This window comes from Trematomus bernacchii, unplaced genomic scaffold (genome assembly GCF_902827165.1).
Source record: "Trematomus bernacchii unplaced genomic scaffold, fTreBer1.1, whole genome shotgun sequence".
NCBI classification, from domain to species: Eukaryota; Metazoa; Chordata; class Actinopteri; order Perciformes; family Nototheniidae; genus Trematomus; species Trematomus bernacchii.
Window position 1 is genome coordinate 1,271,225 of NW_022987728.1, and position 20,238 is coordinate 1,291,462.

A 20,238-nucleotide genomic window follows, 5' to 3' on the forward strand; every position below is an offset into this window, starting at 1 on the left:
TAAAAACATTTAAAAAGTACTTTAATTAAGGAACCTAGAGTGAGCTTGGTTGTAACACATGTTAGTGTAGTTATAGTTTAAATATCTCAAATGTATGAGAAATCTGATTATTTAGGCACCATGATCAAATTGTAGTTAAAAATCATGTTTAAAATGACTTATTGTTACACCAAAAATGGTTTTAGGTTTCGCCAGCAGAGGGCAGAGTCTAAAAATAAAATGGTTTACAGTAAATGGGTAGGGTTTATTAAAACCACTGACTATTACCTGGAATAGGTGACGCAATAAAATCACCTGCTCTGCAATGAGGTCACATGCCACTACAGTTTCATGTGACCTTTACTGTATTATTTGATAACTTTACGTAGTTTGCAGATTCAGATTCATAATACATAATAGGGAAATAAATTATGTATAGATTAGGACAGAACTTTATTGATCCTTGAGTGCAAATTCCCAACAAAATTTAAATGAACACAATTTTGCAGGGGGAACAAATGATGAAAGTAAAATATTAAATATTTAAAAATAAAATAAAATAGGATAAAATAAAATAAACACATGGTAAAAAAAAGCTGATATTGACAATGTTGAAAAAAAAAGTCAATATTAAAAATTAAGTCCATTTAAATGCTAAATGTTACCCTGACAGTGATGCCTACCTATGGTAATGCCCGGATGTAGGAGGGGACAAACCACTTCCTGACTTTTACACAGACGACTAAGGAAGTAAACAAATGAAAATTACAAGATAAAATGTGTTTTTAATCGACTGAATAAGGACATATCCAGACAAAAACGTGTTACAAATGAAATAAAGTCTCCTTTTAACAAAGCTCCTCTGTTATTGAGTCAACCAAGGGTTAACAAAAAATAAAGCCAGAAAACCCCCGCTTCTGACGTCAGTGGAAATCCCCACTTTAACCCAGTGCAACATAACATTTTCTATAATAAAATGACACTTTTAAACGTTTTATGAGCTATAATAAAACTCATATATGTAAAATAAATGCAGATGAAGCTACCAGTAAGGAAATATGTGTGATTTTTGGGGATTTATAGACATTTTAACACGGTAAAATGGTCCACAGGTGCATTTTGAATGTGTATGATTGTTGTGAAATATCATGTTGGTGTTGCAGCGACATTATTCCGGCTCTGTCCAGAAGAACCGCTATGGATCAGATGAGCTGTTGTTTCGTTTGGTTTCGGTTTGTCTTCGGGGTTTTTCTGAGGCTTCCTCATCCGGTCTTTCTTCCGTCATTTTATTTCCACAATCCCCTCTTTCTCTGCGATCATCTGGCTTTATTTTACGCGCAGTGAACTTCGCTCCGATACGTATGTTGTTGTTTTTATGATCCGCCTCCAGTCCACACAACAGCTGGAAACGAAACTCGGGAGGAAGGATCGAGCTCACGTAAGAAAACAACACGGAAAAATGTCATATTTATTACATTTAAATGCTCTTTTAAAACCATAACATGTCTTCGATCGGCTTCCTTACTCTGTCTCTGCTGAAACACGTGTTTTTATGAGGATACGTGCGTCAAAACACTCCATTTTACCGGGCCATGTTTGGTTTCTTTACGCTCGTTACACCATTTCTCTCAGTGTTTTCTGTGAATCGAGTGTGGTTGAAAAATAGCAGCAGGCATACAAGATATATTAATAAAAACACACACTCTTGTTTACATGGTTTAAAGGCAGAGGTGGAAAGAGTACTCAGATCTTGTGCTTGAGTAAAAGTAGAAGTACCATTTTATACCATTGCTTTTAAATGAGTGTTTTTAAATGTCATTTCATAATAGGCTATGTTTCTTAATGCTCTTAATGTCTTTCATTTTTGTAAAACACTTTGAATTGCCTTGTGTTGAAATGTGCTATATAAATAAACTTGCCTTGCCTTACCAGAGTGTAGTAATACTCTGTTACAGTAAAAGTCCTGCATTCAAAATGTCACTCAAGTAAAAGTCCAAAAGTATTATCATCAAAATATAGTTAAAGTACCAAAAGTAAAAGTAGTGATTGTGCAGATTGGTCCATTTCAGAATAATAGTGTTCTCAAAGCTGGTAAAGGAGCAGCTAGTTTTAATGACTTTGTATACTGCAGGGTAGCTTGTGAATTTACTCCAGGTGGAACCAAAGTCTAATTTAAGACTTGATTATATTTCACATCATTCATCCACATCTGTAAAGTAACTAAAGGTATTAAATACATGCCTCTTGAGTAGAGTAGAAGTACAAATTGGCAAACATATTAGAGTAAAGTCCCTCAAAATTGTACTTCAGTACAGTACTTGAGTAAATACATTTACATTACATTACATTACATGTTACTTGTTAGACGCTTTTATCCAAAGCGACTTACATACTCAATACTGTGGGCAATCCCCACAGGAGCAATTTGGGGTGAAGTGTCTCAAGGACACAACGACATGCTGACTGCAGTGGGGTTTGAACACACTACCCACTGCGCCACAGCCGCTTCTTTACATCACTCATACTAAGCTATGAGTGGAGAGACACTGCAAGTTTGTTGACATGTCTTAAAGGTATTCACATCAGGGCAAAGTGAGGGAAAAGTACTTGTTTTATGCTTCTTAAATATAGTACATCAGTGTATTTTTTTACTCCACTGCCTTATTGTGACAAGTAAAGTTACTCGTTATTTTCCAAAGTAAGATTTAAATGAAGTGCTATTGTTTGTTTGGACAACCAGCAGCTTAGCAACTTGGCTTGGTAAATATTAGAGGTTCAATATGGGGCCAGATCTTTATATATACACAGTACATAATACAATGTTTGCACTTGTTTTATACAGTAAACACATTTGCATACCACTTCATGAGTAGGTGAAACCAAACTGAAAAATAACGTCTGTATTATCTAATGCTGAAACACAAGAGTGGTCCTGGATAATAATAAGAAGCTTTAACAGTATACTATGGTTGTTAATTATGATTGTTGACATCAGTATTTTACGTTAAAAGATGTAATAGCCAAAAATAAACAAGGACGGATAAATATGACTAAAACTAGGGCAATTCTTAAGTTTTAACACAACATAATGCAACACAAGACTACATATTTTAGTAAATCATGAGGAACAGGTAACAAAAAAAAGCAAATATGCGTACAAAAAGTAAGAAAGTAGGTCAACTTATAGCACACTTTCATAAAATGTATGCTGTTGTGCTTTTTTCCTCGTAAACATTAAGAAATATAGCAGTCATACAGCCTTAGTTTTTCCCCCTTGTGTTCACATTAGCTGTGTTTGATTCATGTTTTGCAGTATGTTGGACACTTTGAAGCTTATTTGAGACCAAGGCATGGACTGTGAGAGAAGTGATGGAGGTGAAGGTGGAGAAGCAGAGGTGGAGGATGAGTTTGCGTGTGCCGGGATGCTTCGTGGATCTCTGGCCTCGCTGCACGGCACCGTGGAGCGGATCTTCAGGGTGACGTTTGGGATCGGAGATGACGATTTATCAATGGACAACAACGGGCAGATATGGCTGAAACTACGAGGGAGGAGCAACGACGTGAAATCGGCAAAAGTACGTTCTGTTGTTTTCGGGTCAAATCTGACCGATTTACTACTTTCATCAATCATAACTTTTTTGTTTTACATTCGATTGCATTAAGGCTTTATGATATCCTTCACAGTAGACATTTGAACACATAACATTGCTGATCACCACTTTCATTTAATATTGGATGATTTAGTCAACTTTGTAACACCCATGGTGTTCCCCGCCATAAAGAAAAGGAATTAGTAACCATCTGGGTCAGATAAAACACACACACACACACACACACACACACACACACACACACACACACACACACACACACACTCTCTAGATGTGTGTGTCCCCCCTTATGTGCCCATCCCCCCATGTGAATCACACCTGGCACTCACAAACACACACACACACACTCTAGATGTGTTCCCCCCCATTATGTGCCCATCCCCCCACACACACACACAGACCAATTTGACACATTTCCCAATCTTATGTGCCCCTCCCCCCACATGGATCACACCTGGCACACGCAATACATGTTCAGTGTCTATTCTTTGTATATGTACTGCAGTTGTTCATGTATACCAGTAGTCTGATACAATATGTACAGTTTGAAAGGGTGTTAAATGAAATTTGGTGATGATTAATGGTTTTTGTGTTCATGTAATAGCAGTTAAAACAGGACCGGTCAAATTTGACCGTGAACACCAAAGTAAGGGGGGGGGGAAACGAAGACAATAGGAGGGTTAAGTCATTCAATTTGGGCTGTAAAATATCAGACATTTCTTTAATTGTCTTTGTGGGGGAAACTTCTGAAGCAATTGGATTCAGGGCTCAAAGAGAGACACGATGGAGAGCTGGAGCTTTGATGGCAAACACTGAGGGTTTATTTGGAGCTTCGGCCGGAGAATTCACAAGACATGTCACGGGGCCACGAGTTGACCACACGGATATTAGAGATTATAATATACATAACATGTCATGTAAAGTTTACAAGATTTATAGAAAAGAAACCCCAATAAATAATATAATGGTATAACGTAGCCTTAATTAAGCGCTTTACTCTCCTTTTGTTTAAATAATTATGATATAAAGCGCACAGTCCTTTTCCAAATCTCTATCACTGTTCATTTCAATTTTCTTATGATTTATTTCTGATTGTGAACACGTTTTTAACACTTAAAGGTCCCCTATTATACTGTTTTTCATCAATATATCACAGGTCTCAGATATATACAGAACATGTCTCTAAAGTGTTTGGCTGAAACACCAAACAGATCATTGCAGCATTACCCATAATCCCCTCTGTTTCAGCCCTGTTTCAAAAGAGCTGATTCTCTGTCTGTTACTTTAGATGAAAATAAGGAGCCCCTCCCCACGCCCCTCTGAGAGAGATTTGGTTAAAAAGAACTCAATGGTGCTCTAGGAGGAGATTCAGGTGATAAGGTGGGGGGGGTTACCTTGATTGCTGATTGGCTAATGGTTACACAAGCCAACACATCGTTATGACATCACAAAGTGGCCAAAATCTGATCAGCTCATTTTCAGACAGGTTTTTATAGAAATGGATCAAAAAGAGAGAGAATCTTTGTTCCGGAAACTTTCAGAGTGTCTTTACACAGAGGGGACACATGTTGATGAAGAAGAGACATGAAGAAGAGGGGACACATGTTGATGAAGAAGAGACATGAAGAAGAGGGGACACATGTTGATGTAGAAGAGACATGAAGAAGAGGGGACACATGTTGATGTAGAAGAGACATGAAGAAGAGGGGACACATGTTGATGAAGAAGAGACATGAAGAAGAGGGGACACATGTTGATGTAGAAGAGACATGAAGAAGAGGGGACACATGTTGATGTAGAAGAGACATGAAGAAGAGGGGACACATGTTGATGTAGAAGAGACATGAAGAAGAGGGGACACATGTTGATGAAGAAGAGACATGAAGAAGAGGGGACACATGTTGATGTAGAAGAGACATGAAGAAGAGGGGACACATGTTGATGTAGAAGAGACATGAAGAAGAGGGGACACATGTTGATGTAGAAGAGACGTGAAGAAGAGGGGACACATGTTGATGTAGAAGAGACATGAAGAAGAGGGGACACATGTTGATGTAGAAGAGACATGAAGAAGAGGGGACACATGTTGATGTAGAAGAGACATGAAGAAGAGGGGACACATGTTGATGTAGAAGAGACATGGAGAAGAGGGGACACATGTTGATGTAGAAGAGACATGAAGAAGAGGGGACACATGTTGATGTAGAAGAGACATGAAGAAGAGGGGACACATGTTGATGTAGAAGAGACATGAAGAAGAGGGGACACATGTTGATGAAGAAGAGACATGAAGAAGAGGGGACGCATGTTGCTGTAGAAGAGACATGAAGAAGAGGGGACACATGTTGATGTAGAAGAGACATGAAGAAGAGGGGACACATGTTGCTGTAGAAGAGACATGAAGAAGAGGGGACACATGTTGCTGTAGAAGAGACATGAAGAAGAGGGGACACATGTTGCTGTAGAAGAGACATGAAGAAGAGGGGACGCATGACGATGTATAAAAGACATGAAAAAGGGGATTTTGCATGATAGGTGACCTTTAAACTTGAGGGTTAGCCTCCAGAGCACTTTGGCACTTTTCCGGTAAATGACTCATGTTCAAATGTTAAATAAAGACTCATGTCTGCGCTGACACAAGGAGCGTTCAGAGTGACTCACAAAAGGAAAATGGATTGTGTTGGTGGATGACTTAACTCAAATGTCTCTTTGTTACTCGTTGAGTGCTGAACTGAGCAACATGTGACCTGCACAATAACAAGACAATAACAACCAGGTCATGCTTCCTGTTTTCTCCTGAGACCAAACTCAGTCTGTGAGTAAAAAAAGAAACACAAATAAAGAACAATCAATACATTTTGTAAGACTCAATATAAATAAAATAATCATAATGAAACAACCTAAAAACAATAATTTATATCTTTAAATCTTGTATTTTATAGTTTTTTCTTACATTATATTATGCTATCTAATAACGGACTAATTTAAATCTGCTTTATTTAATATTATTGATATGACACTACATCGTAAAGACACTATCTGCCAATAGAGTTTGCTCATTTGTCCTGTAGGTGTACAGTAGATGTTCCTTTATACAGTATATATTGTTAATAATAAGATAAGATATACTTTATTAGGCCCAAATAGGGACATTTCTTCATTGCAGCAGCATCTAAAAGAAGTATTGCACATAATTAGAAGAAAATTAAATAGAACAGAACTAAAAGAGTGGAAAGATAATAGTTGACCGTGAAGACCGTGATATGTAAACTGTCTGACAAATAAAACACTATTGAAGGGCTACATTACAGCTAACACAGTTTAAAAGTTTTTTTTTTTTTACATTAGTGTGCAAGAGTGGCATATTAAATAAGATATACACGTAAAATGTACAGTGTGAAGTCCAGTTAAAAAAAGAGAAACTATGAAGCATCTCAAAACAATAATAAAAATAAGAATAATAACAATGAATTTGAATGCTATGATAATTCTTCCCACCCCATAATGGACACATAATATTTACATGATGTACTAATACTGCAGTACTTTCACCACTGTTTATAGGAATACTTTACCAACACAATAATGATAGTGAATATTTCTGTTTTGTAGTTATTTGTGAAAGGGCTGGTGAACCAGGAGGAGCAGCAGGAGCTCTCGTACCCCGGAGCGCTGCACTGCATCTTCAGTGGAGCCAGAGGGCTGTTCATGGACTGCCTGACCAAAAGCACCTCCGCACATATAGTGGTGAGTGTTGCATGCTGGGTAGAGATGGCAAAAGTGCACACATCCTTTACTCAAGTAGAAGTACAGATACTCGTGTTTAAAAATACTCTGGTAAAAGTAGAAGTACTGACTAAACTTCTTTACTCAAGTAAAAGTAAAGAGGGCTTTGAAATGTACTTCAGTAAAAAGTACCCATAACTAGCAGCTGTTTTAAAGAGTACCTGACCTCCCTTTATATTAATAGAACAATAATGTCATTGTTAGCTAATGAATGTTTCCATGCTGAACAACGGCAACATGACAACGTTTTCATTGGTCCCTCTTCTTTAGAGAAGACCAGAGGCCTGTACTACGAAGCTGGATATTCTCTTAGCCGGCTAAATTCAGGGAAATCTCGGGCTTTCCGGTCCTACGACGCTGGTTCTCTTTTTAGCAGGCTAGATTTCCATGGTAACTTATGCTGAGCGGCTAACCTCCTCGGGAGGAGGTTAGGTTGCAGGCTAAGAGATCAACTCAGTGAAAGCACTGCCTGCTGACCAATCAGAGCTCCGTGTGCGGAGTTTAAAGCGATCAATTCATATGACAGGAGGAGAAAGGAAATACAGTTTAAACTGCCGTTGCAGGAAAGACGACCGGCCAAAATCAACTGACTGTGTGAACGTGAAAATTAATAGAATATCCCCTCCCATCTTCAGAGCAATCTGACTATTATAACATTAGCGTTAAGAAAGCTTACTTAAATATCTGCCACGACATAAGTAACCGGATCAGAGTAACATTAAGTACAGTCCGCGGCACTGTGAGTGCAGACGTAGATGTGTCCCATTATCATTCACATCATATCACATCATAATGTATCATATATCTCCTTATTTGAGTCAGCTTCTTGAGCCGTATCTGGCCGTGCAACACTCACAGTGTCACATACTGTATGCAGAAGTATTATTTTAAGCAACACATTAAATTGACGAAACACTCGAGTCAAATGTAATTAAAGTCAGATCCACTCGTGTCTTGGACGGGGCAGTGATTTCATAAACCTGTTAATGTACGCATTCAAACACTTTTTCTGTTACCAGCTGTATTCACCTTGCAGGTGCAGCTATGTGGCTTTGATCCTGGGTAAAGTGTTTAAGTCATGGATGTTTAAAGTTTAACTTCCTCATATTTGACTAATATTAAAGTTCACTTTTCATTCAGGAAGTATGACGCTGCTCTGTCAGTACGCTTGTCCATGTTTGTGATTGGTCGAATGCTCCAAATACCACCCCTTTCATGTGAACGCGCACCTAACTAGATAGGACACGGCTGGCTTGAGCGATCCACTTGATAACCAGCGTCGTAGTACAGTTTAGCGAGAGCGCGTATGTTTTGGATTGGGCCAACCGGCTAACTCAAACATATCCAGGTTAGGTTGAACCAGCTTCGTAGTACAGGCCTCAGGAAATGATGGATACACGGATCGTGTTCAAATCAATAGGCACGCAATGACTCTAAATAATAATGATCACGCCACCAAACACACATTCAAACTAAAGGAACCAGCCTGTTTGGGAAATGTGAGAAGTAGAAAGTACAGGTATTTGGGTTCAACATGTAAGAAGTAGAAAGTACAGGTATTTGAGTTCAACATGTAAGAAGTAGAAAGTACAGGTATTTGTGTTCAACATGTAAGAAGTAGAAAGTACAGGTATTTGGGTTCAAAATGTAAGAAGTAGAAAGTACAGGTATTTGTGTTCAAAATGTAAGAAGTAGAAAGTACAGGTATTTGGGTTCAACATGTAAGAAGTAGAAAGTACAGGTATTTGGGTTCAACATGTAAGAAGTAGAAAGTACAGGTATTTGGGTTCAAAATGTAAGAAGTAGAAAGTACAGGTATTTGTGTTCAACATGTAAGAAGTAGAAAGTACAGGTATTTGGGTTCAAAATGTAAGAAGTAGAAAGTACAGGTATTTGGGTTCAACATGTAAGAAGTAGAAAGTACAGGTATTTGGGTTCAACATGTAAGAAGTAGAAAGTACAGGTATTTGTGTTCAAAATGTAAGAAGTAGAAAGTACAGGTATTTGGGTTCAACATGTAAGAAGTAGAAAGTACAGGTATTTGTGTTCAACATGTGAGAAGTAGAAAGTACAGGTATTTGTGTTCAACATGTAAGAAGTAGAAAGTACAGGTATTTGTGTTCAACATGTAAGAAGTAGAAAGTACAGGTATTTGGGTTCAAAATGTAAGAAGTAGAAAGTACAGGTATTTGTGTTCAACATGTAAGAAGTAGAAAGTACAGGTATTTGTGTTCAACATGTAAGAAGTAGAAAGTACAGGTATTTGTGTTCAAAATGTAAGAAGTAGAAAGTACAGGTATTTGTGTTCAACATGTAAGAAGTAGAAAGTACAGGTATTTGTGTTCAACATGTGAGAAGTAGAAAGTACAGGTATTTGGGTTCAACATGTGAGAAGTAGAAAGTACAGGTATTTGTGTTCAAAATGTAAGAAGTAGAAAGTACAGGTATTTGGGTTCAACATGTGAGAAGTAGAAAGTACAGGTATTTGGGTTCAACATGTGAGAAGTAGAAAGTACAGGTATTTGTGTTCAAAATGTAAGAAGTAGAAAGTACAGGTATTTGGGTTCAACATGTGAGAAGTAGAAAGTACAGGTATTTGTGTTCAAAATGTAAGAAGTCAAAGTAAAAAGTCGTCAGAAAAATAAGTAGTGGAGTAAAGTACTGATACCAGAAACATGTACTTAAGTACAGTAACAAAGTATTTGTACTCCACTACTTCCCACCTCTGATGCTGGGTAATCAATAGGCTACTGTGTTTTATATTTTCCCAATAAGGCAGGAGAAACGTAAAAGTGAGAATATGTATTATACGACTTTAAACCTAAATATCCTGCCTTTCTAAAAGTAAGCTGAATTAGCTGTTAGCATTTCTTGTTAGCATCGTGACCATGGATGTAAAGATAACTATCACTAGATGATTTTTATATCAAACGAAACTCAAAATGTGATATTTGTTACGCTAGTTCTGGAGTCATAAGTGTGTGTGTTGTGACTTTTTAGAAGGAATGTATTTACTTTGGACTCAAGAGGTTATACTTTCTTTTCTACGTGTTAACATTTATAGGGTAATGACTCCTAACAGGAATTCACTAATTTCTTTTATTGCACAAATCCCCTGCCAGTGCCATTTTTAACTAGTGTTGCAATAATGATATTGACTAATAATGTGATATCTTGCATTATTAATCCTCCAAGATTTTTACATTATTTGTCAATGTCATCAGCTAACAATGTGTCATACCCGTTATGAAGTAACACATGCCTCCTCATGTAACTGTGATGTTGCAACTGGGAATTTATAAGCAATTTTTTAGTAGTTATTGCAAAAATGTCCTGGGAATCCCTTTTTAATGTGTCTCAACTCTTAATAGGAATAACCAGTAAAGGGTTTATTAACTTGACTCACCTGATTATTTTATTCCAAAGACATGATGGGCTCACTTAGATGTCAATACTCTAAAGTATTTACCTATGTGAAAGTAGGCTCAAGAGAGTCCTTTTAGGTGAGTTTGTAGGAGAAAACCCCCAATCCCAACAGTTTAGATTGTGTAAACATGTGTAATCAATATGGATGGGTTAAACTCAACATCAGAAACAAAGTATTAGCCACATACAGCTTTAAGAAATCTGTGTGGGTTACAATGACCTTATGGAAAAGATGCCTACGCCCCCGACTGCTCATTAAAATGCAGTTTTTTTTTCATCTCCATTGTTTGGTTTGCCTGACCACAGTTGTCTGTGTAAAAAATAAACCAGTACAGAGTAAACGCTAATACTAATTACACTCAATTGTTCTGTGTTGAGGTGACTGTGGGATCTCTTCGAGTCTATTTGATTACTTTCACATTCAAACATTTTATATGTATCATTAAGTAAAGAGCTTGGTTGGTACCTACCTACCTACCTACCTACCTACCTACCTACCTACCTACCTACCTACCTACCTACCTACCTGTCTGTCTGTCTGTCATTTTCTCTGCTGCTGTATATCGGAGGGTGAACTCAAATGTCATTCTGTTTCTCTTTAATCTAAACCAGGTTGGCTCTACCGGATTCCTGCTTATCTCCGGTCTTGCGGAGCCGGTTGTTCGAGCCTACTCCCTCATTACAGACATGGTGGAGCGGTACGAAGGCACACAGTCCAGACGCTCAGAGACTACAGACAGAGGCATGGGCGAGACTCTGGATTCACGGCGGGCTTTCAAAAGCCTGGTGGAGAATTGGGAGGACAAACACATCCTGGATCTTCTGGTTCTCCCGGTGTTAGTGAAGGAAATCCTGCTGGAGTTGGTAATAGAATCGGGGCTTGGATCAAACCCTAGTCCAGATCTTACAGATGGAAACGCTGGGGCTAGACCACTCGAGGATTCGGGGATTCGGGAACCTTCATCCGTTGCGTACACATTCCCAGAGTCTCCTGATCGTTGGGTTGAAGGGATGACTTCAGCTTCTGGTAAAGACTCTGCCGCTTCCTCATTCCAGTTGTTGTCTTCAGGGTCCCGAGGATTGGCAGAGGGTGCTGACGAAAGACTTCTGCTTTCTCCACAAGAGGTTGTAGGACAAAGCGAAGCAGCATCAATAAGTACAGAGGTGAAAGACGTACGAGGGGTGGATGAAGAACAGGAAGTGCTGTTGTCAGTGGGAAACAAAGAGTTCTTGCTTCTTTTAAAGTTCTTCACAGCCATGGGGTACACAGAGGAGATTGTTAAGAGAGTCCTTGCCCGAACGGGACCTAAAGAGGCGTCGCAGATACTGGACGTTGTTCAACAGGAGCAGGAACGCAGTGACCATGAGGAAGGGAAGAAAACTCAAGACGGCGATGAATCGAACCGAAGCGAGAGGAACCGACCTTGCGAGACAGAGCACAGAGAAGAAGAAGACATGGAAATATCAGGAGGAGATGTGTTGATGAGTAGTAATGGTGAGGTTGGGGTAGTTTCTGAAGGGGAGGAAGCTGGCGCAACGGGAAGAGATCGACCCAAGGAGAAAGAGAAAGGGCACGAGGAAGACTTTGTTCTGGGGGTGGTGAAGAAAGCGGCAGCCAGCTGTGGGTACATGGAGCAGAAAGTGACCAAACTCTACAACATGTTGCCGGATGGATTCACTCACAAGCTGCTCCTGGAGCTGCAGAGAGAGGAGAGCAAAGAGTTGGTTGCCAAAGTACCAAGAGAGATGGACGATGTGGTGATAGAGAAAGAAGGACCAAAAGTGCCACCATCTGAGGACAAAGCAAAGGAAATGGAGCTTGTTATGCCTGCAGTTAAAAGAAAATCTGATGATAAAAGATGGGGAGAAGTGCCGAAATCACCTGAAGCCGAGTTCATATTCTATAAACACACAAACTCGCCATATCAAGTCTGCCTTCCTGAAGTCAAAGGGCCACCCATGTCCACATATCCTCCATCTTTTGATCCTCCACCCACCTTTAACCAATCCAACATACAACATGGTCGAAACAACTTATGGCAGAATCCATCAACGTCGAGACAAAAGCATCCAACCCAAGAACCTGTCCTCAACTCAAAGCCCCATTACTTCAAACCCTTAAAAAAAGCTTTCCAAGCTCCTCAACACCCCATCTTCACAATCCATGATTTGCCTCCCATGAAAGCGAGGGAAAAGCAAGGCTTCATGGCCGTTTCCTCAGTCGTGGTGACGGGGGAGCAGCGTTTCCTGGAAGGCCTTCAGATGCCCTTCGATCTGAAGCTCAAAGACCAACCTGGGGACCCAAACGTGAGGACGATCATCATCGACGGGAGCAATGTGGCGATGAGGTAGGAAATAATTGATCTGAACTGTTTAACTTCCTAGAACTCTAGTTCTGTTTAACTTATTACATATTGTGTTTCCAGTCACGGGTTGGGTCACTTCTTCTCCTGTCGAGGGATCGCTCTGGCCGTCCAGCACTTTTGGGATCGAGGCCATCGTCACATCAGCGCCCTGCTGCCTCAGTGGAGACAGAAGAGCGACCCTAAAATCAAAGGTATCACTTCCTGTTCCTCTAGTACAGCGGTTCCTAACCTTTTTCATCTCAGGGCCCACTTAAGAATCTAACATTTTTTCGCAGCCCACATTCAACCATAAACAATATGGAGGCTAAATAAAGTTCTGATTGGTCGATTCAGAACATGTGACACGTTGTCAATCCAGTAGAACAGACCGTTGTCAAGGACTGTAATGACCGTTGCTAAGGAGGATCGAGAAAGAGAAAGGAAAGGCGGTTCAAATAAAAAAAAAAAATCTTAATAATGAAAATGTTTCCACACAAATCATAATGTTTTGCAAATTATTTGGCGGCCCACTTGCAATTGCTCTAGTAGTATTATAAACCTGATATTAGGAATTTGCCCTCTTAGGAAAAACAGGGGAGAACAGTCTATCTTTTCCTTAGATAAACAAATGAATCGAGTCGTGGCACCTAAGACAGGTGGCACCTGCAAGGTCATGCACAGTTCCAACAGTATGAGATAACAGTAGCAAACAGTACTTTTCCCCAACAACGTGTACATTATTTTCATCATGAATTAGTCTTATAATTACATAATATCATTCAATTCGGGCTGTAAAATGTCAGACAATTCTTTAGTTCCATATAAATGTCTTCAAATTTGTTGTTTTTCTCTGACTAACACCCCAAAATAATCAATTTCCAATCACATGAAACTAAAAAACAGGTAAGCAAAACTTTTGAAAGGATAGATCTAGGGATTCTTTACACTAAAAATGTATAATTACCCCAATAAATAATACAATAATAATACATAATAATAAAACATGACACTTATATAGCGCTATTCTAAATACTCAAAGACGCTTAGACAGAGAATAAAACAAAAAACGAAGAAAAATACATAAACAGACAAACAGAAAAGAGGGGGGGGGGGGTGGTCAGAGGTTGAATGCAGTGACAATATAAGTGTCCTTTAAAAAAAGTATGAATCAATTGAGTTTCTAGATTCTCTTTCTAACCTTCTCAACGCTTGTTTTTGCAGTGTAGCTCTCATCGTTCAATGGGTTGTGTGTTTTGAAATGACGAAGGCTCTTCCGTGCATGTGTGCTGCTTTTATATTTGATGAAGCGCAGACTAAACACGGCTCTGTTTGTTCGTCCTCTCAGAGCAGCACTATCTGACCGAGCTGCAGAACCTCGGCCTGGTCTCCTACACCCCGTCCAGAGAGGTGCAGGGCAAGAGAATCAGCTCCTACGACGACAGGTACACACCATGTTCAGATCAACACTAATAACTTAAACAAATATAATCTAAGAAAATACAGAAATATTCAAAATTAGTCATTATTTGTAGTTCAGTCAGACAACTCACATGTTTCTTTAACGTGTTTATTAGAAGCTGCATATAGTTGAGTTTGGCGTCTAGGCTCGGGCCTCATCACTCCACAGATATACATAGCACGATGAGTGATGATTAAAATAACTAACCCCCCGAGCCTACAGGTGGAAGCTGGGGTGGAAGCTGGGGTGGAAGCTGGGGTGGAAGCTGGGGTGGAAGCTGGGGTGGAAGCTGGGGTGGAAGCAGGGGTGGAAGCAGGGGTGGAAGCTGGGGTGGAAGCTGGGGTGGAAGCTGGGGTGGAAGCTGGGGTGGAAGCTGGGGTGGAAGCTGGGGTGGAAGCTGGGGTGGAAGCTGGGGTGGAAGCTGGGGTGGAAGCTGGGGTGGAAGCTAGGGTGGAAGCAGGGGTGGACGCTGGGGTGGAAGCAGGGGTGGAAGCAGGGGTGGAAGCAGGGGTGGACGCTGGGGTGGACGCTGGGGTGGAAGCTGGGGTGGAAGCTGGGGTGGAAGCTGGGGTGGAAGCAGGGGTGGAAGCAGGGGTGGACGCTGGGGTGGACGCTGGGGTGGACGCTGGGGTGGACGCTGGGGTGGAAGCTGGGGTGGAAGCTGGGGTGGACGCTGGGGTGGAAGCAGGGGTGGAAGCAGGGGTGGAAGCTGGGGTGGAAGCTGGGGTGGAAGCTAGGGTGGAAGCAGGGGTGGACGCTGGGGTGGAAGCAGGGGTGGAAGCAGGGGTGGAAGCAGGGGTGGAAGCTGGGGTGGAAGCTGGGGTGGAAGCTGGGGTGGAAGCTGGGGTGGACGCTGGGGTGGAAGCAGGGGTGGAAGCAGGGGTGGAAGCTGGGGTGGAAGCTGGGGTGGAAGCTGGGGTGGAAGCTGGGGTGGAAGCAGGGGTGGCATTTTTAATATGCCATCTCTCTGGTTCAAGTATATTTGAGCCTCCTTAGGATCAGGTTGCAGTATGGGGAATCGGGGATATGCATTATTGTTGCCGCCATTCATCACTTTTTAAAAGCCCCACTGTGTGGCGCCAAAAATCTAAAGATGTAAGGTTTGTCTCAAGGCTGTTTTTAAAATATGTATTCCCCCCCCCTTTCTCCACAGATTGATACTGCAGCTCGCGCAAAAAACAGACGGAGTGATCGTCACTAACGACAACCTGAGAGACCTTTCAGACGAGTCCCAGGTGTGGAGGGAAATCATCAAAAAGAGGTTATTAAAACAACTAAAGTGACATTTCTGATTATCTTTCTCTGAATATAAACACATCTTAGAACAGCAAACTCCCATGAAAGGTGCTATACAAATAAAGCCTATTATTATGTCTTCTTTACCCTCATTTTAAATCTCCATAATACCACGTTTCCTCCCCTCTCAGACTTCTTCAGTACACGTTTGTGGGGGATCACTTCATGGTGCCGGACGACCCTCTGGGCAGAGGAGGGCCTCACCTGGACATCTTCCTACGCTCAGATCACAGGTACAACACACACACACACACACACACACACACACACACACACACACACACACACACACACACACACACACACACACACACACACACACACACACACACACACACACACACACACACACACACACACACACACACACACACACACACACACACACACACACACACACACACAATCTTCTTATTGCTTTTTATCAATACATTTGCTGTGTAGATGTCCGCCTTTTCTCCAATATCATTGAACTAGATGGTGCTCAAAGCGGCAGAACATACATTTAAAAAAAGTCACAAGCAATGTTTATTACGAGAAATTACAACCCAGTTTTTCAAAAGCTTCATTCACCAACTATATCAATGCGCCATTGGTGTTTTTCTTTGACATTTGAGCACCTAAAGCTGAGTGATCTTGATCCATTGATAGAAGAGAAGAAAGACATTTCTATAGCTGATCTCTCCAACACTCAAACCAAAACAATCTGGACTTTTTATACAACTAGTGGAATCAGTGATGATGGTAATTAAACACGAGTATATGTAAGAGGAATATGTATTTTTGGTAGAGGTTGTTGTTTTTTTTTTAAGGGGGAAAGGTCCCTTTAAAATCCACCAAGCATGTATTCTTCTGCGTATTTTCTGCAGGGGAGCTCAGAAACTATATATTTCTGTGTTTTCTGAATCAATGTTTCAAATATTTTTATTGAGAAGAAGCATACAAGTGGAAGCAATAATACAGACTTCTTTGGGGTGGAAATCATGCTTCCTTTTTTGTGTTTTCTGAACAAGTTCTCTTGTTTCTTCACAGGACCCCAGACCCAGGAAACCACTCTTTTGCCGGTGTCGCCACAGCTTTCCCTTCTTCCAAAGAGCCGCGCTCCCAAACCGAGCTCCTGAACTTCCGCGACCGAACTCCAGGTGGAGGGAGCCGGGGAAAAGCCAGAGGACATGGAAAGGGATTGGACTCGGGACACCAGGGGAGACATTTTGGGGCTTCAGAAAGGACCCCGGAGGAAACAGCCAGTTTGAAAGAGCAGCTGTGTCAGGTTTTCCCCGGTCACGACAACATGGTGGCGCTGGTTCTGCAGAGTCACCCTTCAGAGACGGACATGAACGCACTGTCTGTTCTGATGTTGGAGCACTAGAAGGACTCTTTTAGTCTTAAAAGTTATCGTAGTTTAATTTCCGACTGTTTTTACGCTGAAGTGTGGCTTGTTTCAGTGATGTGATTGTGATTGTGTTTCTTACCAAAGCAACCACAACAAATCCCACGAGTCATATGTCTGCTTTAGCAAGGATTTCACAGAAAGTCAGCTTGTGAAACTTTCTGTTGACTCGCATAGAAATTAACTAAGATGTTCTGCTTTTTAATACAGAATCTTAATCTGATGTATTCCCTACTCCATTTACCAAAGTCTTGAGAGGCAAGTGAGATGGCAGATAAAAGAAATAGACAATTTATGACTCAGGGACAATGTTTTTTAACAGGTGAAATAGCTTTTGTCAGAACCATTTTGTCTGATTAAGCAGTTTTATAAATAAGACTAAAGGCATCTTATCTTTGATTAATAATCCCCGCATCTACCTCACTTCTATCCTATCTTCCTACACAATTAGAAAAAGATTTGTCTGTTGCTGTTGAGCCTTACGTACATATGGTTTCCCCAAAAAACGTCCCATGGTGGTCGGGTAGGGATTTATCCTTTTGAAACAAGCAAAACTAATGACATTCCTAGCAGCTTCTGATGTATTGTGTGTTTAATTCACAAATGCTAACGGGTTAAACTAACAAATGAACATGGTGCTGCTGTCAAACATCAGCATGTTAGCATGCTAATGAGAGCATTTAGCTTAGCCTACAGCAGGGGTGCCCAATGCGTCGAAGGTAGTGTGAGTATATCGCATGGCATTGAAAAAAATAAATGACAACAATTAAATTGAAAGAAAAGTTAGCCTATCATCCATCATTATTATGGCATTTGCCACTTGATTGCCGTACAGGTAAGCCAGTCTGAAATCGCATATTTTCTAACACGCAGTTCACCACGTATGTGCGGTCAACCGCGCCAGCTGCAAATCACCGGCGAGCTGATTACCTAGTTAGCCGTCCAATTTATCCATTTATTCTAAAGAAAGGGTATAAGGGGGGCCTCACCTCCTCATCTGAAGCGCAAATGCGGCACAATAAGTGTAAGCGCGCCACAGGTTCGAGGTTCCGGTGCTCGCAGACCACTAGCACTCAGGCCTCACCACATGACTTTGGGCAGGGGCGGCCCTGTAGGTAGATCACTTTGACTTGGTCATTTTAAAAGTAGCTCCCAAGCTGAAAAAGTGTGGGCACCCCTGGCCTACAGCTTCATAGAGCCACTCAAGTCTTAAAACACATCCAATGCTCTTTAAAACATCCGCCTATCAACACCTTTATGAGGGTTTTTCATCCAGCAGCAATATTAAGCTTTCAGTCATTTTATTTTGTGTTATTGTTCAAAAACCAGCACTTCCTGTTTGCCCTTTGAGCAAATGGAGTTGGAGTGATTTTTTAAAAAGAGGACTTTTATCTTTTCTATCTTTTAATCTAACTTTAGCAATCGGTTGTTGTTTTTTATTTTACTTGCTAAACGTCATCTTTTAAAGCTACATAGCAGTCAATAATTAATCAGAACTCTTTCAAGGGGGTTATTGTTGTTTTTCACCGTGTTAGATGTTATTTTCCAATGCTAAAATAATACAAAATCATCCTTACAATATTGTGTACACTCGATTTTATATATTTTTAATTTATTTTAAACAGGTTTAATGCTGTTTTGATCGTAGCTCTGATCGTACCGAGTGTCTGTGCTTCAGGAGGGGAAACAAAATGAGTTCATTTTTCATCCAATTCTTCATATGACTGAAGATCAGATCTTTAATCAAACCATTCGAATGCAAGTCGTTAAGTTCATCAACTGTAAGATAAAATGGTCTTATTGGTTTGTTTTATATTTGTATATTTTAAGAACTTAATGCTGACGTCTGCCTATATTTCTGTATTAAAGTTTTCTTAATTCAAAGTATAAAATGTTTGTAGAGTGTTTTCATTATTCTCTGTCTCTGAATTGGTTATTCCAGTGTCTTATATCGTGGAATTAGATGTTTAAGAGCATGTCAAATATAGAAAATGTTATTATAACACTGAGCCTACTTGTCGTGGCTTCCTTCCTTGTCTTTCCATCAAGCCACTAGACGCCTTAAACAGAGAGTTCTAACTCGTTTCTTTCCTTTAAATGACTCACAGTTTGAAGTGTTGCTTGGCCTCCGATGGTTTAGATCAGGGGTGTCAAACTCAAGGCCCGGGGGCCAAATCCGGCCCGTGACTTCACTTCATGTGGCCCCACAAGAGCTTGCAAAGAATATAATATGTTTATTATACGGTTACATGCTACTTTACAAAAGCACGTTGCCCATAAACTACATGTCCCACAATGCATCTCAAATGTGACTTTTTTTTCTCAAAATGTTACTTTTTTTTCGAATTTCCATTTCTTTTCATTGATTTTGACTTTTCTTTTCAGAATTTGGCTTTTCTTTTTAAATCATTTTGTGACATTCTCACTGAAGAGACTTGCAATTATTTGCCCTAGACTTCTGCTTTGAAACGTAGTTAATGATGAAGTTATTACCCTATCTGATAATAATCCAATGCAGAGGCAATCATGTAATATAATACATTATTTTATATATATTCAATATTTATATATGTATATTTATATAGTCTTATATATAAAACTGGCCCTTTGAGTGCAACCATAATGCTGATGTGGCCCGAGATGAAATTGAGTTTGACACCCCTGGTTTAGATGATGTTGCGATGTGTTTGCTCAAAATAAAATAACAAACTTTTCCACATGCAACAAAGAAAATAGGCCTTTACAATATTCAAAAGAAATAGGCAAAACTAAAATAAAATAACAAACAACTTAGGTATTCTTTCTTTCTTGATAATGCTTATAACTTCATGACTTAAAGGGTACTTGTACGATTTGTATGTACGTGTACGGTTAAAAACTGTTCCTCGACGGCGTCTCTCAACAGGTTGCCCATCACTGTGGCTTTAGCACAGGCGCCGTGGGAAA

The 20,238-nt window shown here is 40.2% G+C and overlaps 1 protein-coding gene across 2 annotated transcripts; it reads left to right on the forward strand.

Moving 5' to 3' along the window:
* The first annotated feature begins 1,144 nt into the window (after nucleotides 1–1,144).
* khnyn (KH and NYN domain containing) lies at nucleotides 1,145–19,184 on the forward strand. Of its 2 annotated transcripts, XM_034145583.1 has the most exons (9): nucleotides 1,145–1,417; nucleotides 3,293–3,554; nucleotides 7,203–7,337; nucleotides 11,415–13,150; nucleotides 13,229–13,359; nucleotides 14,493–14,589; nucleotides 15,760–15,867; nucleotides 16,034–16,135; nucleotides 16,935–17,271. In XM_034145583.1, the coding sequence occupies exons 2-9, from the start codon at nucleotides 3,330–3,332 to the stop codon at nucleotides 17,269–17,271; spliced, it is 2,871 nt and encodes a 956-aa protein (XP_034001474.1). In that variant the 5' UTR covers nucleotides 1,145–1,417; nucleotides 3,293–3,329. The 2 variants fall into 2 exon arrangements, with proteins under 2 accessions (XP_034001474.1, XP_034001475.1); XM_034145584.1 differs by lacking the exon at nucleotides 1,145–1,417 and having other exon boundaries at nucleotides 3,330–3,554; nucleotides 16,935–19,184.
* The last annotated feature ends 1,054 nt before the right edge of the window (nucleotides 19,185–20,238 follow it).

Coding starts and splice junctions, on each gene's coding strand:
- khnyn (XM_034145583.1), top strand. CDS start 3,330: ATGGACTGTGAGAGAAGTGATGGAGGTGAAGGTGGAGAAGCAGAGGTG. Junction 3,555..7,202: donor ACGACGTGAAATCGGCAAAA/GTACGTTCTGTT, acceptor TCTGTTTTGTAG/TTATTTGTGAAAGGGCTGGT. Junction 14,590..15,759: donor ATCAGCTCCTACGACGACAG/GTACACACCATG, acceptor CTTTCTCCACAG/ATTGATACTGCAGCTCGCGC.